This window comes from Anomaloglossus baeobatrachus, unplaced genomic scaffold (genome assembly GCF_048569485.1).
Source record: "Anomaloglossus baeobatrachus isolate aAnoBae1 unplaced genomic scaffold, aAnoBae1.hap1 Scaffold_424, whole genome shotgun sequence".
Taxonomy (NCBI): Eukaryota; Metazoa; Chordata; class Amphibia; order Anura; family Aromobatidae; genus Anomaloglossus; species Anomaloglossus baeobatrachus.
Window position 1 is genome coordinate 222482 of NW_027443575.1, and position 16517 is coordinate 238998.

General features: G+C 51.3%; 1 protein-coding gene across 1 annotated transcript in view; it reads right to left on the reverse strand.

Moving 5' to 3' along the window:
- The window catches only part of LOC142279148 (uncharacterized), a 72896-nt gene extending 59196 nt beyond the window's left edge, over positions 1–13700 (reverse strand). Inside the window, exons 1-6 of the mRNA XM_075332666.1 lie at positions 13510–13700; positions 13331–13426; positions 10454–10630; positions 10248–10371; positions 10102–10166; positions 9798–9900 (exon numbers count right to left, since the gene is read on the reverse strand). Coding sequence (XP_075188781.1) covers positions 9798–9900; positions 10102–10166; positions 10248–10371; positions 10454–10630; positions 13331–13387 — 526 coding nt within the window. The 5' untranslated portion in view covers positions 13388–13426; positions 13510–13700. The remainder of the gene's footprint in view (positions 1–9797; positions 9901–10101; positions 10167–10247; positions 10372–10453; positions 10631–13330; positions 13427–13509) is intronic.
- Positions 13701–16517: the final 2817 nt, after the last annotated feature.

Genomic DNA, 16517 nt, shown 5'->3' on the forward strand with positions numbered 1-16517 from the left:
CATTGGCTCGAACGGTGGTTTCTGAAGAACCATCAGCACCCTGTTCAGATCCCAGGGTTCCAACGGACGTTTGTAAGGAGGGACGATGTGACAAACCCCCTGCAGGAACGTGCGTACCTGTGGAAGTCTGGCCAGGCGCTTCTGAAAAAACACAGAGAGCGCAGAGACTTGTCCCTTAAGGGAGCCGAGTGACAAACCCTTTTCCAATCCGGACTGAAGAAAGGACAGAAAAGTGGGCAAGGCAAATGGCCAGGGAGAAAAACCCTGAGCAGAGCACCACGACAGGAATATTTTCCACGTCCTGTGGTAGATCTTGGCGGACGTTGGTTTCCTAGCCTGTCTCATAGTGGCAATGACCTCTTGAGATAATCCTGAAGACGCTAGGATCCAGGACTCAATGGCCACACAGTCAGGTTGAGGGCCGCAGAATTCAGATGGAAAAACGGCCCTTGAGACAGCAAGTCTGGTCGGTCTGGTAGTGCCCACGGTTGGCCGACCGTGAGATGCCACAGATCCGGGTACCACGACCTCCTCGGCCAGTCTGGAGCGACGAGGATGGCGCGGCGGCAGTCTGCCCTGATCTTGCGTAACACTCTGGGCAACAGTGCCAGCGGAGGAAACACATAAGGGAGTTGAAACTGCGACCAATCCTGAACTAAGGCATCTGCCGCCAGAGCTCTGTGATCGTGAGAACGTGCCATGAATGCCGTGACCTTGTTGTTGTGCCGGGACGCCATTAGGTCGACGTCCGGCATCCCCCAGCGGCAACAGATCTCCTGAAACACGTCCGGGTGAAGGGACCATTCCCCTGCGTCCATGCCCTGGCGACTGAGAAAATCTGCTTCCCAGTTTTCCACGCCCGGGATGTGAACTGCGGATATGGTGGAGGCCGTGGCTTCCACCCACATCAAAATCCGCCGGACTTCCTGGAAGGCTTGCCGACTGCGTGTTCCTCCTTGGTGGTTGATGTAAGCCACCGCTGTGGAGTTGTCCGACTGAATTCGGATCTGCTTGCCTTCCAGCCACTGCTGGAACGCTTTTAGGGCCAGATACACTGCCCTGATCTCCAGAACATTGATCTGAAGTGAGGACTCTTACCGAGTCCACGTACCCTGAGCCCTGTGGTGGAGAAAAACTGCTCCCCACCCTGACAGACTCGCGTCCGTCGTGACCACCGCCCAGGATGGGGGTAGGAAGGATTTCCCCTTCGATAACGAAGTGGGAAGAAGCCACCACCGAAGGGAAGCTTTGGTTGCCTGAGAGAGGGAGACGTTCCTGTCGAGGGACGTCGGCTTCCTGTCCCATTTGCGTAGGATGTCCCATTGAAGAGGACGCAGGTGAAACTGCGCGAAAGGGACTGCCTCCATTGCTGCCACCATCTTCCCCAGGAAGTGCATGAGGCGCCTCAATGGGTGTGACTGACCTTGAAGGAGGGATTGCACCCCCGTCTGTAGTGAACGCTGCTTGTTCAGCGGAAGCTTCACTATCGCTGAGAGGGTATGAAACTCCATGCCAAGGTATGTCAGCGATTGGGCCGGTGTCAGATTTGACTTTGGAAAATTGATGATCCACCCGAAACTCTGGAGAGTCTCCAGAGTAGCGTTGAGGCTGTGCTGGCATGCCTCTTGAGAGGGTGCCTTGACCAGCAGATCGTCCAAGTAAGGGATCACCGAGTGACCCTGAGAGTGGAGGACCGCTACTACTGTAGCCATGACCTTGGTGAAAACCCGTGGGGCTGTCGCCAGGCCCAACGGCAGTGCCACGAACTGAAGGTGTTCGTCTCCTATGGCGAAGTGCAGGAAGCGCTGATGCTCTGGAGCAATCGGTACGTGGAGATAAGCATCTTTGATATCGATCGATGCAAGGAAATCTCCTTGGGACATTGAGGCGATGACGGAGCGGAGGGATTCCATCCGGAACCGCCTGGTCTTTACGTGTTTGTTGAGCAGTTTTAGGTCCAGGACCGGACGGAAAGACCCGTCCTTCTTTGGAACCACAAACAGGTTGGAGTAAAAACCGTGACCCTGTTGCTGAAGAGGAACAGGGACCACCACTCCTTCTGCCTTCAGAGTGCCCAGCGTCTGCAGAAGAGCATCGGCTCGCTCGGGAGGCGGAGATGTTCTGAAGAATCGAGTCGGAGGACGAGAGCTGAACTCTATCCTGTAACCGTGAGACAGAATGTCTCTCACCCAACGGTCTTTTACCTGTGGCAGCCAGGTGTCGCAAAAGCGGGAGAGCCTGCCACCGACCGAGGATGCGGTGTGAGGAGGCCGTAAGTCATGAGGAAGCCGCCTTGGTAGCGGCACCTCCGGCGGTCTTTTTAGGGCGTGACTTAGACCGCCATGAATCGGAGTTCCTCTGATCCTTCTGAGGCCTTTTGGACGAGGAGAATCGGGACTTGCCCGCACCCCGAAAGGACCGAAACCTCGACTGTCCCCTCCTCTGTTGGGGTATGTTTGGTTTGGCCTGGGGTAAGGATGTTTCCTTTCCCTTGGATTGTTTGATGATTTCATCCAATCTCTCACCAAACAAACGGTCGCCAGAAAATGGCAAACCGGTTAAGCACTTTTTGGAAGCCGAATCTGCCTTCCATTCCCGCAGCCACAAGGCCCTGCGTATTGCCACCGAATTGTCGGCTGCAACCGCCGTACGGCTCGCAGAGTCCAGGACAGCATTAATAGCGTAGGACGCAAATGCCGACGTTTGAGAGGTTATGGACGCCACTTGCGGCGCAGACGTACGTGTGAGTGCGTCAATTTGCGCTTGACCCGCTGAGATAGCTTGGAGTGCCCATACGGCTGCGAATGCTGGAGCAAAAGACGCGCCGATAGCTTCATAGATGGATTTCAACCAGAGCTCCATCTGTCTGTCAGTGGCATCCTTGAGAGAAGCCCCATCTTCAACTGCAACTATGGATCTAGCCGCCAGTCTGGAGATTGGAGGATCCACCTTGGGACACGGAGTCCAGCCCTTGACCACGTCAGGGGGGAAGGGATAACGTGTATCCTTAAGGCGCTTGGAAAAACGCTTATCTGGACAAACTCGGTGTTTCTGGACTGCCTCTCTGAAGTCAGAGTGGTCCAGAAACATACTCGTTGTACGCTTGGGAAACCTGAAACGGAATTTCTCCTGCTGAGAAGCTGACTCCTCTACTGGAGGAGCTGAGGGAGAAGTATCCAACATTTGATTTATGGACGCGATAAGATCATTCACTATGGCGTCCCCATCAGGAGTATCAAGGTTGAGAGCGGCCTCAGGATCAGAATCCTGATCAGCTACCTCCGCTTCATCATACAGAGAGTCCTCCCGCTGAGACCCTGAACAATGTGATGATGTCGAGGGGATTTCCCAGCGAGCTCGCTTAGGCGGTCTGGGGCTGCGGTCCGTGTCAGAGACCTCACCCTGGGATCTATGAGACACCCCGGGAGGACATTGTTGTTCCAACAGAGGGGAACCAGGGGGCAATGATTCCACAGTGCCCCTGGTCTGAGATACCGGTCTGGACTGCAAAGCTTCTAGTATCTTAGCCATAGTCTCAGAAAGTCTTTCAGTAAAAACTGCAAACTCCGTCCCTGTCACCTGGACAGTGTTAGCAGGTGGCTCCCCCTGGGCCACCCTTAGCAGAGGCTCCGGCTGAGCAAGTGCCACAGGGGCCGAGCACTGTACACAATGAGGGTCAGTGGAACCTGCCGGTAGTGAAGCCTTACATGCGGCGCAGGCAGCATAGTAAGCCTGAGTTTTGGCACCCTTGCTTCTTGTGGGCGCCATGCTGTTGTCTCCCCTGAGCAACCCAGGAGGGTATATAGCCAAAAATCAACCGTGCACCATACAGTGTAAAGTATAGCCTATAATCATATAATCTATAAGTACACTTCTGCACAAGTGGGGCCAGCACCACAGGTGCTGCTTACCGCCCGCTCAAAGCGGTTGTGTGGTCACCAGAATCCCTGCCTGGGTCTCCCAGAGCTTGTCTCCCCTCTCCAGCGTCAGAAGAGCGGACAGGAATGGCTGCCGGCGTCCTGAGGAGAGGAGGGGGCCGTTGGCGTGCCCTAGAAAGTGCGGGAATCTGGTGCCCCACTGTGCACAGTGAGGGGGGTGGAGTATGCAGAGCATGTTCCAGCCCTCAGTGCTGATGTCCTGTACAGCGTCCCGCCCTTCCCCTGACTGGCAGGCCTGGGGGCGGGAAAAGAATGAGACTAGGCCGCAAAAGCCGGGGACTAAAGTTATAAGCGCGGCCGCTGTATAAGCGCGGTCGGCGCGGTAGTCCCCGGCGTACTAACAGTCCCAGCCGCGCCGCAGAGTAAACATGGCAGCGGCGGTCAGCGCGGTAGTCCCCAGTAAACTAACACACCCAGCCACGCTGCAGTGTGTGATGGCACAAGCGCGGTCAGCGCTGCGGTCCCCGGCGCACTAACACACCCAGCAATGCTGGAGTGTTTCTGTGCGCGGTCCCCACGGGGACACAGAGTACCTGAAAGTAGCAGGGCCATGTCCCTGACGATACTCGGCTCCTTATCCAGCAGAGTCCCAAGGAGCTGTGGATGGAGCACGGTCTCAGTGCCTGGAGACCGATTAGGATCCCACTTCACCCAGAGCCCTAAAGGGGATGGGGAAGGAAAACAGCATGTGGGCTCCAGCCTCCGTACCCGCAATGGATACCTCAACCTTAACAACACCGCCGACAAGAGTGGGGTGAGAAGGGAGCATGCTGGGGGCCCTGTTAAGGGCCCTCTTTTCTTCCATCCGACATAGTCAGCAGCTACTGCTGACTAAGCTGTGGAGCTATGCGTGCATGTCTGCCTCCATCGCACAAAGCATAAAAACTGAGGAGCCCGTGGGAGCACGGGGGGTGTATAGGCAGAAGGGGAGGGGCTTTACACTTTTAGTGTAATACTTTGTGTGGCCTCCGGAGGCATAGCTATACACCCAATTGTCAATTGTCTGGGTCTCCCAATGGAGCGACAAAGAAAATATGATAACTGACAAACAGCATGGATTCATGAAAGATAAGTTGTGTCTAACCAACCTGTTGGGGTTCTATGAGGGGGTAAGTTCAAACCTGGACATTGGTAATGCAGCTGATGTGATTTATTTGGACTTTGCAAAGGCATTTGATACTGTACCACATAATAGCCTTATACTAAAGCTCCAGAAGCAAGGACTAGGGGACACAATATGCAACTGGGTAAGGAATTGGCTAAGAGATAGGAAACAAAGAGTAGTCATAAATGGTACATTCTCTAAATGGGCTATAGTCAGCAGTGGTGTGCCGCAGGGATCTGTGCTTGGACCGATTCTTTTTACTCTCTTTATTAATTACCTTGTGGATGGGATTGATAGTACAGTGTCAGTCTTTGCCGATGACACCAAACTATGTAGGATATTAAAAACTGACCTGGATAGTATAATATTACAAAAAGATCTGGATAAGATGTCAGAATGGGCAGATACTTGGCAAATGAGATTTAATGTTGATAAATGTAAAGTAATGCACCTAGGACGGAGTAATCCTATAGCTGCGTATACATTAAATGGAAGTAAACTCGGGACTACAGAACAGGAGAAGGACTTGGGTATTCTCATTACAAATAAGCTGAGCAGCAGCACTCAATGTCAAGCAGCAGCTGCTAAAGCAAACAAGATTTTAGGGTGTATAAAAAGAGAGATTAGATCCCGTGATCCCAACGTATTGTTACCCCTCTATAAATCACTTGTAAGACCACATCTGGAATACGGGATCCAGTTTTGGGCTCCACATTTTAAAAAGGACATTCAGAAGTTAGAGTCAGTTCAAAGGCGGGCAACTAGACTATTACAAGGAATGGAAGGCCTCCCATATGATGGCAGGTTGAAAAAGTTAGATATGTTTAGCTTAGAAAAAAGACGTCTCAGAGGAGATCTCATTTATATGTATAAATACATGTGTGGTCAATATAAAGGACTGGCACATGACTTATTTCTTCCAAAAACAATACTAAGGACCAGGGGGCACTCACTGCGAGTGGAAGAAAAGCGATTCCGAAACCTAAATAGGAAAGGGTTCTTTACAGTTAGAGCGGTCAGACTGTGGAATACAATACCACAAGAGGTTGTAATGGCAGATACTATAACAGCTTTTAAAAAAGGGCTGGATGATTTCCTCAGTACACAAAACATTGTTGGTTATAAATGACTTAGTGACTAAATGTAGAACTGGTGGAGGAAGGTTGAACTAGATGGACCTAGGTCTTTTTTCAACCTAAGTAACTATGTAACTATATGTAACTATGTAACATATCAATGCGGGACAAAATGTTATGCAAAGCAGAGTAACAAGAGAAGCAGGATACCCTCTCATTCCTTACTCGCCAGGCATCCACCATTCCAAGTTCCCCAATAAGAGTGCCAAATGGGGTCATACAACTATCCTGAATACCTGGAGGTCTACTACTCCTATCCCAGTACAGATCTATCACATTATTGAAAACCCCACCAGTAAAAAAGGGATTACTCCCCCCTTCTCAGAGAACTCCCTTATCTCCCTTAGTTTGGTGCACATATGTGGAGGTGGTATATATATTGCAGCTATACACATGAGTTTGCCAAATATTTTACACTTGACGGCCACACACTGTCCCACTTTATCCACATACACTTCTATCTCTTCATAGTTGGAAAAGGTGGAATGCTAGGCCTTCTGCACCCATCTCCTATTTAAAACATGTGTTGTCTCCTTTGTTAGATGGGTTTCTAGTAGACATATTACTGACGGATTCTGGTCTTGAATATATTTAATTATTGCCGCCCTCCTGGACCTATCTGACAAACCTCTAACATTCCAAATCAACACGTTAATTCTATCCCCCATAATCCCACCCAGTAAAACCATCCAACCTTGTAGTATCTCCTCATGCTTCCTTTACCCTACCCCTTTCCCCCCTCGCCCCCTGCTTCCCGCCACCTCCTGTTCTTGAGTACTCCCTTGAAGCATCGGGTTTTCCAAACCTGGACCATTGTCCGTGCTAAATTCCTCCCCGCCTATCCAGTCTTCCCCTCCTAGACACATTTTGAAACTCGTCCCTTTTTCAACAGCTCCCTGCTCCCACCCTTCCTATGTATAATCATATTCCATTCAACCAATATAACAGTAAAATGGCGAACAGTAATTAAACTGGAATCTCAAATTGTAGACACCACCACCGCGCCTAATTAGGCAGTCCCCATGTCCTGAGAAGCTCACATCAAACCCTTCGCACTCCCCTGTATACTACCTCAATCCCAAAGGGAAGGAGGAGATAAAAGGGGGGGGGGGGGGGGAAGAAAAAACAAGAAGGGTCCCTTGTAAGCTCCTAATGATGTCGTAGAGCCTCAGCCGGCCTTCTCCAATATACTGCAGATTCAGACAGTCAGCTCAATCCTTCGCACGGATCCATTTTTCGTTTGCGTACAACCACTGCATGGCTTCCTCCGGAGTTGTAAAAAAGTGCACCCGTTCCAACGCCGTCACTCTTAGCTTTGCCGGGAACATCATTGAGTATTGCACCCCAATCTCTCACAGGCGCCTCTTTACTCCAGTAAAAGTCATACGCAGCTATTGAACAGAAATGGAGTAGTCCGGGTATATGGAAATTCTCTGACCGTCAATCATAAGATCCTCCATGTCTCTTGCCTTTCGCAGTATAGTGTCCCTGTAGTTAAGGAGCTTGGCTAGCATAGTGCGAGGACCCCTGCCGGCTGGCTGTGACTGCATCGGGACTCTGTGTGCACGTTCCCCGGCATAGAGCTTGGATAAGACATTAGCACCAATTTTTTCCCTGAGCCACCCTTCTACATATTCAGTGGGGTTCCTTCCTTCCGCTTTCTCAGGGATGCCAACAATCCTGATGTTATTCCTTCACGATTGATTCTCTAGGTCATCGTTTTTTGCCATGACTTCAGCTATCTGCTGTGCAAACGTTTTTTCAGACTTTTGTAATTTTGTGATATGGTCCTCTGTTATCCCCACCCTTTCCTCCACAACTCCTGTTCTCAGGTCAGCTTTTTTTCAAGTCCTTCTTGATGCCAGCAACCTCTGCCTGTATTCCCTAAACTTGCTTTGTCAGGGTAGTCAGGGCTTGTTTACAAAAGGACACCACTGCCAAAACGTCCTTTATAGTGGGGTTTTCTGGAGCCTCCTCTGCACTGTGGGCGTTCTCCACCTCCACCTCTCGTGCACTATCTTGCTACTCTTCACCATCCCCCATCTCATCAGAGCTTGCAGCGTCTTCCCCCTCCTCCTCACCTCCATTGTCTGCATGCTGCAGGGATTCCTCTGAATTCCGGGCAAACCGCCAGCTTCGCTGCGACCTGCATCTGTTGCTGGCAGGCTGCATTGGCTTTCTCTGCTTCCTCCCTTATCACAAAGCCATCTTGAGAGCTGGGGACTTTCCCGCCTCAAGTGTCTTTCTGCCGGCGGCGGGTCATGGCGCTGCTAATGATCCACCAGACTCACCCCGGACAAATCACCACTACCGCAATATCCAGTCAGCCGGCTGAGGCAGCGGTACTAGCGACGTGTCAGGTATTTATTGCGGGTGATTCCAGGAGAGCTCCAGAGACACGTCTCCTCACATTGACGTCCAGGCCACGCCATCCGAGGGTGCAAATTCTTGTTTGGTTTGCCCAATCACATTTTGGGAGAAGCCATTTACACTCACTACTCACATGCCTCAGTGCTGGTTATTTCTGGATGGATGATTGTCTGGAGTCACAGCTACTTTGTTAAACGGGTTCTCTGGCCTTAAATGTTAAGTCGTCAGTCTCTCTTTGTGACTGCGGACTTATGCACCCTCCCAGTGCGCACACTGTGTGCTGCGATGATTCACCGTTTTTTGAGCTGGGAACGGCGGTCACACAACGCAATTCTGCGATATGCATGCACCCGGTAAGAATTCGACTAGTAGGCGTGGCATCACTTAATACAACATTGGATTGGAGAGTAACTCCATCTTGTACCCATTAATGAAGGTTTTCAGGATCGAAGCATTTCTGGTTATAGATTCCAATTGTTAGGCCAAGCCGATCAGTCATCCTCTGATCTCTATGGCCTTTACTCTGGAGATTGGGATTGAGGATAAAGTCCGGGCCTTTACCACCTTTAGGTTATCCCCAATAACCCAACTTCCCTGTAACATGGAATTTCTATATCCAGAGGGAAAATACCTTCTCTTCTGTTTGACTTCAAGAAACCCTTTATGTCAAAATAACGTATTAACTTTATTATATGGGTTACACTCTATAGGAGTCTATTTAATAGATTTGTAAAAATAAAAAGGTTTTAGATTTTTTTTATTCCAGTGCACATTCATTTTGCAAAAAAAAATTATTTATTTAGTCCATTGGGTCTCATGGGTGAGAGAAAGTCCCCTCCATTATCTAACCACCTAGAGTCCTTCTTTGCTACTAAGCGCAGCATCTTAAGGGGTAAAGATGAGGCTCAGCGTTATCTCCAATCCCAATCATTGTGGCAGGAGCCCGGCTGTCAGTCACTGATATTGGGGTTTATGTCTCCATATTCTTTATAATGTTATCAAACACTGACATGAGAGTAATAGGAGACGACGGCTTCTTAGTCCCAAATTGGACAAATACTTTTTCTTCATCAGGACTGACCGCGGATGATGAAGAAACCGGCTGCAGTCACATTAGTATAATTCATCCCCGGCTGTATCTTATCATCCATATTATAAATCCACAACCTGTGACATCACATAACAGTATTGCATCATAAAGGAGCAAGATTTTGGCCAAAAAAGTGATTATACATCTAAGAGCCTCACCGGGGCGGTGATCTGTAGGAATCCCCTCGTTACTCCGCTGATCGCCCCTCACATTTCTCTCTGGAGAATTAATATTGCTCAGATCTTTATCCGGATCCAAAATCTGCAAAACAAAATATTGTAAAAGTCCCCGGGAATAATGGAGATAAGATCCGGACATGTGAGGCCTGTGGTCAGCTGTGATCCTGCCGTCTCCACCGCTCTCATTACACAAGTATAAAACATCTAATACTGGAGGAGAAAACAAGACTGAACACAAGGAGGTCACAGCCGTCTACACCTCATAGGGGAGATCTCCATCTACCTGAGGATCCTGTGGAGGAGGAGGAGCGGGACATCTCTCTGGGGTCGTCCTCGTACTGGAGAGACCTGCAGGAGACACAGACAGGACGGACATCATTATTACATACAGATAATTATAGGCCGGGTGTATTCAGTCCTGTCTATTACCTGGTGATGTGCGGGGCTGGGGCTCCTCCATCATCACCTCCTTGTACCGCTCCTTGTGTCCTTCTAGATACTCCCACTCCTCCATGGAGAAATAGACGGTGACGTCCCGACACCTTATAGGAACCTGACAACACAATGATACCGTCATCACCCAGAATCCTCCAGTGCCGTCCTGTATAATGTCCCAGCATTCCCAGCAGTGTCACCTCTCCAGTCAGCAGCTCCAGCATCTTGTTGGTGAGTTCTAGAATCTTCTGGTCATTGATGTCCTCATGTATCCGGGGGTGAGGTGGAGGCCCCGGGATTGGGCTCAGGGTTCCTCCCCGTCCTTCACACACAGGGACCTGACAGCGATCACTAGAGGTCTTCACTACTGTGTAATCCTGAGTGTGAAGACATTAATAATATCACTACAGACATTTCCAGAGTCCATCACCTCCCCGGTCATATCCTCTGTTATCCCCATAGATAATGATGTAATGTGATGACATCAGAGCCTCTCACCTCCCCGGTCATATCCTCTGTTATTCCCATAGATAATGATGTAATGTGATGACATCAGAGCCTCTCACCTCCCCGGTCATATCCTCTGTTATCCCCATAGATAATGATGTAATGTGATGACATCAGAACCTCTCACCTCCCCGGTCATATCCTCTGTTATCCCATAGATAATGATGTAATGTGGTGACGTCACAGCCTCTCACCTCCCCGGTCATATCCTCTGTTATCCCCATAGATAATGATGTAATGTGATGACATCAGAACCTCTCACCTCCCCGGTCATATCCTCTGTTATCCCCATAGATAATGATGTAATGTGATGACATCAGAACCTCTCACCTCCCCGGTCATATCCTCTGTTATCCCCATAGATAATGATGTAATGTGATGACATCAGAGCCTCTCACCTCCCCGGTCATATCCTCTGTTATCCCCATAGATAATGATGTAATGTGATGACATCAGAACCTCTCACCTCCCCGGTCATATCCTCTGTTATTCCCATAGATAATGATGTAATGTGATGACATCAGAGCCTCTCACCTCCTTGGTCATATCCTCAGTTATTCCCATAGATAATGATGTAATGTGATGACATCAGAGCCTCTCACCTCCCCGGTCATATACTCTGTTATTCCCATAGATAATGATGTAATGTGGTGACATCAGAACCTCTCACCTCCCCGGTCATATCCTGTTATTCCCATAGATAATGATGTAATGTGATGACATCAGAACCTCTCACCTCCCCGGTCATATCCTCTGTTATCCCCATAGATAATGATGTAATGTGGTGACATCAGAACCTCTCACCTCCCCGGTCATATCCTGTTATTCCCATAGATAATGATGTAATGTGGTGACATCAGAACCTCTCACCTCCCCGGTCATATCCTCTGTTATTCCCATAGATAATGATGTAATGTGATGACATCAGAGCCTCTCACCTCCCCGGTCATATCCTCTGTTATTCCCATAGATAATGATGTAATGTGGTGACATCAGAACCTCTCACCTCCCCGGTCATATCCTCTGTTATTCCCATAGATAATGATGTAATGTGATGACATCAGAACCTCTCACCTCCCCGGTCATATCCTCTGTTATCCCCATAGATAATGATGTAATGTGGTGACATCAGAACCTCTCACCTCCCCGGTCATATCCTCTGTTATTCCCATAGATAATGATGTAATGTGATGACATCAGAGCCTCTCACCTCCCCGGTCATATCCTCTGTTATTCCCATAGATAATGATGTAATGTGGTGACATCAGAACCTCTCACCTCCCCGGTCATATCCTCTGTTATTCCCATAGATAATGATGTAATGTGATGACATCAGAACCTCTCACCTCCCCGGTCATATCCTCTGTTATTCCCATAGATAATGATGTAATGTGATGACATCAGAACCTCTCACCTCCCCGGTCATATCCTCTGTTATTCCCATAGAGAATGATGTAATGTGATGACATCAGAGCCTCTCACCTCCCCGGTCATATCCTCTGTTATCCCCATAGATAATGATGTAATGTGATGACATCAGAGCCTCTCACCTCCCCGGTCATATCCTCTGTTATTCCCATAGAGAATGATGTAATGTGATGACATCGGAACCTCTCACCTCCCCGGTCATATCCTCTGTTATTCCCATAGATAATGATGTAATGTGATGACATCAGAGCCTCTCACCTCCCCGGTCATATCCTCTGTTATCCCCATAGATACTGATGTAATGTGGTGACGTCACAGCCTCTCACCTCCCCGGTCATATCCTCTGTTATTCCCATAGAGAATGATGTAATGTGATGACATCAGAGCCTCTCACCTCCCCGGTCATATCCTCTGTTATCCCCATAGATAATGATGTAATGTGATGACATCAGAGCCTCTCACCTCCCCGGTCATATCCTCTGTTATCCCCATAGATAATGATGTAATGTGATGACATCAGAACCTCTCACCTCCCCGGTCATATCCTCTGTTATTCCCATAGATAATGATGTAATGTGATGACATCAGAGCCTCTCCCCTCCCCGGTCATATCCTCTGTTATTCCCATAGATAATGATGTAATGTGATGACATCAGAGCCTCTCACCTCCCCGGTCATATCCTCTGTTATTCCCATAGATAATGATGTAATGTGATGACATCAGAGCCTCTCACCTCCCCGGTCATATCCTCTGTTATCCCCATAGATAATGATGTAATGTGATGACATCAGAACCTCTCACCTCCCCGGTCATATCCTCTGTTATTCCCATAGATAATGATGTAATGTGATGACATCAGAGCCTCTCCCCTCCCCGGTCATATCCTCTGTTATTCCCATAGATAATGATGTAATGTGATGACATCAGAGCCTCTCACCTCCCCGGTCATATCCTCTGTTATTCCCATAGATAATGATGTAATGTGATGACATCACAGCCTCTCACCTCCCCGGTCATATCCTCTGTTATTCCCATAGATAATGATGTCATGTGGTGACGTCACAGCCTCTCACCTCCCCGGTCATATCCTCTGTTATCCCCATAGATAATGATGTCATGTGGTGACGTCACAGCCTCTCACCTCTGCAGTAAGATGGGAGAGGAGCTCCAGGGTGAGGGGAATGATCCTCGCCGCCATTTTGCCTCTTTTCTTCAGAGGATTCTTTATTGGAGGAATCTGAATGGAGAAAAGATGAGAAAATAACGGAAACTTCACAGGAAACAACTCGGAGAAACGTCTCCAGAGGATCCGGCATTTACCCTTATTCCCGGCTTCTGCCTGTAGGTGGCGCTGCACTTGCTCTGTGGCCAGCACTGGGGGCGCAGGCGCAGTGTGACATTAGTGTGGCTGGGACTTGTGGTGCGGGGAGTCTGTGTCTCTGTAGAGCGCTGGGATCTGGAGTTCTCCGCTCTGTGCTGGGGGAGGACACGTCCTGCAGATTTCCTGAGGGGTGACGTCACCGGAAAAGGCGGGGCAGAGCGGCGGGCGAGAAGCACCAGGATAGAAGCTAGAGAATACAGGCTGCTTGCAGGCTATGACGTCACTTCCGGGGCGTATTCATCTACTATTGGGGCGTGTCCTTTATTCAGCGTGGTCTGTATTCTCTAGGCTGAACTGATCTGTGGGCGGGGCAGAGCTGTGGGCGGGGCAGGGCTCGGGCTGTGCAGAGCGGACGGATCTGACCCTGAGGTGGGGAATGTTCCGCTTCTCCTCATTAGTGATAGCTCTGGGGTGTCAGGCTGGATGTTGGGGGCACAGAGCAGCGTCTCCTGTCAGTGTTGGGGGGCACAGAGCAGCGTCTCCTGTCAGTGTTGGGGGCACAGAGCAGCGTCTCCTGTCAGTGTTGGGGGCACAGAGCAGCGTCTCCTGTCAGTGTTGGGGGCACAGAGCAGCGTCTCCTGTCAGTGTTGGGGGCACAGAGCAGCGTCTCCTGTCAGTGTTGGGGGCACAGAGCAGCGTCTCCTGTCAGTGTTGGGGGCACAGAGCAGCGTCTCCTGTCAGTGTTGGGGGTACAGAGCAGCGTCTCCTGTCAGTGTTGGGGGCACAGAGCAGCGTCTCCTGTCAGTGTTGGGGGCACAGAGCAGCGTCTCCTGTCAGTGTTGGGGGGTACAGAGCAGCGTATCCTGTCAGTGTTGGGGGCACAGAGCAGCGTCTCCTGTCAGTGTTGGGGGGCACAGAGCAGCGTCTCCTGTCAGTGTTGGGGGGCACAGAGCAGCGTCTCCTGTCAGTGTTGGGGGGCACAGAGCAGCGTCTCCTGTCAGTGTTGGGGGCACAGAGCAGCGTCTCCTGTCAGTGTTGGGGGTACAGAGCAGCGTCTCCTGTCAGTGTTGGGGGCACAGAGCAGCGTCTCCTGTCAGTGTTGGGGGCACAGAGCAGCGTCTCCTGTCAGTGTTGGGGGGCACAGAGCAGCGTCTCCTGTCAGTGTTGGGGGCACAGAGCAGCGTCTCCTGTCAGTGTTGGGGGGCACAGAGCAGCGTCTCCTGTCAGTGTTGGGGGTACAGAGCAGCGTCTCCTGTCAGTGTTGGGGGCACAGAGCAGCGTCTCCTGTCAGTGTTGGGGGGTACAGAGCAGCGTCTCCTGTCAGTGTTGGGGGCACAGAGCAGCGTCTCCTGTCAGTGTTGGGGGCACAGAGCAGCGTCTCCTGTCAGTGTTGGGAGCACAGAGCAGCGTCTCCTGTCAGTGTTGGGGGGTACAGAGCAGCGTCTCCTGTCAGTGTTGGGGGCACAGAGCAGCGTCTCCTGTCAGTGTTGGGGGCACAGAGCAGAGTCTCCTGTCAGTGTTGGGGGCACAGAGCAGCGTCTCCTGTCAGTGTTGGGGGGCACAGAGCAGCGTCTCCTGTCAGTGTTGGGGGCACAGAGCAGCGTCTCCTGTCAGTGTTGGGGGTACAGAGCAGCGTCTCCTGTCAGTGTTGGGGGCACAGAGCAGCGTCTCCTGTCAGTGTTGGGGGCACAGAGCAGCGTCTCCTGTCAGTGTTGGGGGTACAGAGCAGCGTCTCCTGTCAGTGTTGGGGGGCACAGAGCAGCGTCTCCTGTCAGTGTTGGGGGGCACAGAGCAGCGTCTCCTGTCAGTGTTGGGGGCACAGAGCAGCGTCTCCTGTCAGTGTTGGGGGGTACAGAGCAGCGTCTCCTGTCAGTGTTGGGGGCACAGAGCAGCGTCTCCTGTCAGTGTTGGGGGGTACAGAGCAGCGTCTCCTGTCAGTGTTGGGGGCACAGAGCAGCGTCTCCTGTCAGTGTTGGGGGGTACAGAGCAGCGTCTCCTGTCAGTGTTGGGGGCACAGAGCAGCGTCTCCTGTCAGTGTTGGGGGCACAGAGCAGAGTCTCCTGTCAGTGTTGGGGGCACAGAGCAGCGTCTCCTGTCAGTGTTGGGGGGCACAGAGCAGCGTCTCCTGTCAGTGTTGGGGGCACAGAGCAGCGTCTCCTGTCAGTGTTGGGGGTACAGAGCAGCGTCTCCTGTCAGTGTTGGGGGCACAGAGCAGCGTCTCCTGTCAGTGTTGGGGGCACAGAGCAGCGTCTCCTGTCAGTGTTGGGGGTACAGAGCAGCGTCTCCTGTCAGTGTTGGGGGGCACAGAGCAGCGTCTCCTGTCAGTGTTGGGGGGCACAGAGCAGCGTCTCCTGTCAGTGTTGGGGGGCACAGAGCAGCGTCTCCTGTCAGTGTTGGGGGGCACAGAGCAGCGTCTCCTGTCAGTGTTGGGGGCACAGAGCAGCGTCTCCTGTCAGTGTTGGGGGGTACAGAGCAGCGTCTCCTGTCAGTGTTGGGGGTACAGAGCAGCGTCTCCTGTCAGTGTTGGGGGCACAGAGCAGCGCCTCCTGTCAGTGTTGGGGGCACAGAGCAGCGTCTCCTGTCAGTGTTGGGGGCACAGAGCAGCGTCTCCTGTCAGTGTTGGGGGCACAGAGCAGCGTCTCCTGTCAGTGTTGGGGGGCATAGAGCAGCGTCTCCTGTCAGTGTTGGGGGGTACAGAGCAGCGTCTCCTGTCAGTGTTGGGGGTACAGAGCAGCGTCTCCGGTCAGTGTTGGAGGCACAGAGCAGCGTCTCCTGTCAGTGTTGGGGGCACAGAGCAGCGTCTCCTGTCAGTGTTGGGGGCACAGAGCAGCGTCTCCTGTCAGTGTTGGGGGCACAGAGCAGCGTCTCCTGTCAGTGTTGGGGGCACAGAGCAGCGTCTCCTGTCAGTGTTGGGGGGTACAGAGCAGCGTATCCTGTCAGTGTTGGGGGCACAGAGCAGCGTCTCCTGTCAGTGTTGGGGGGCACAGAGCAGCGTCTCCTGTCAGTG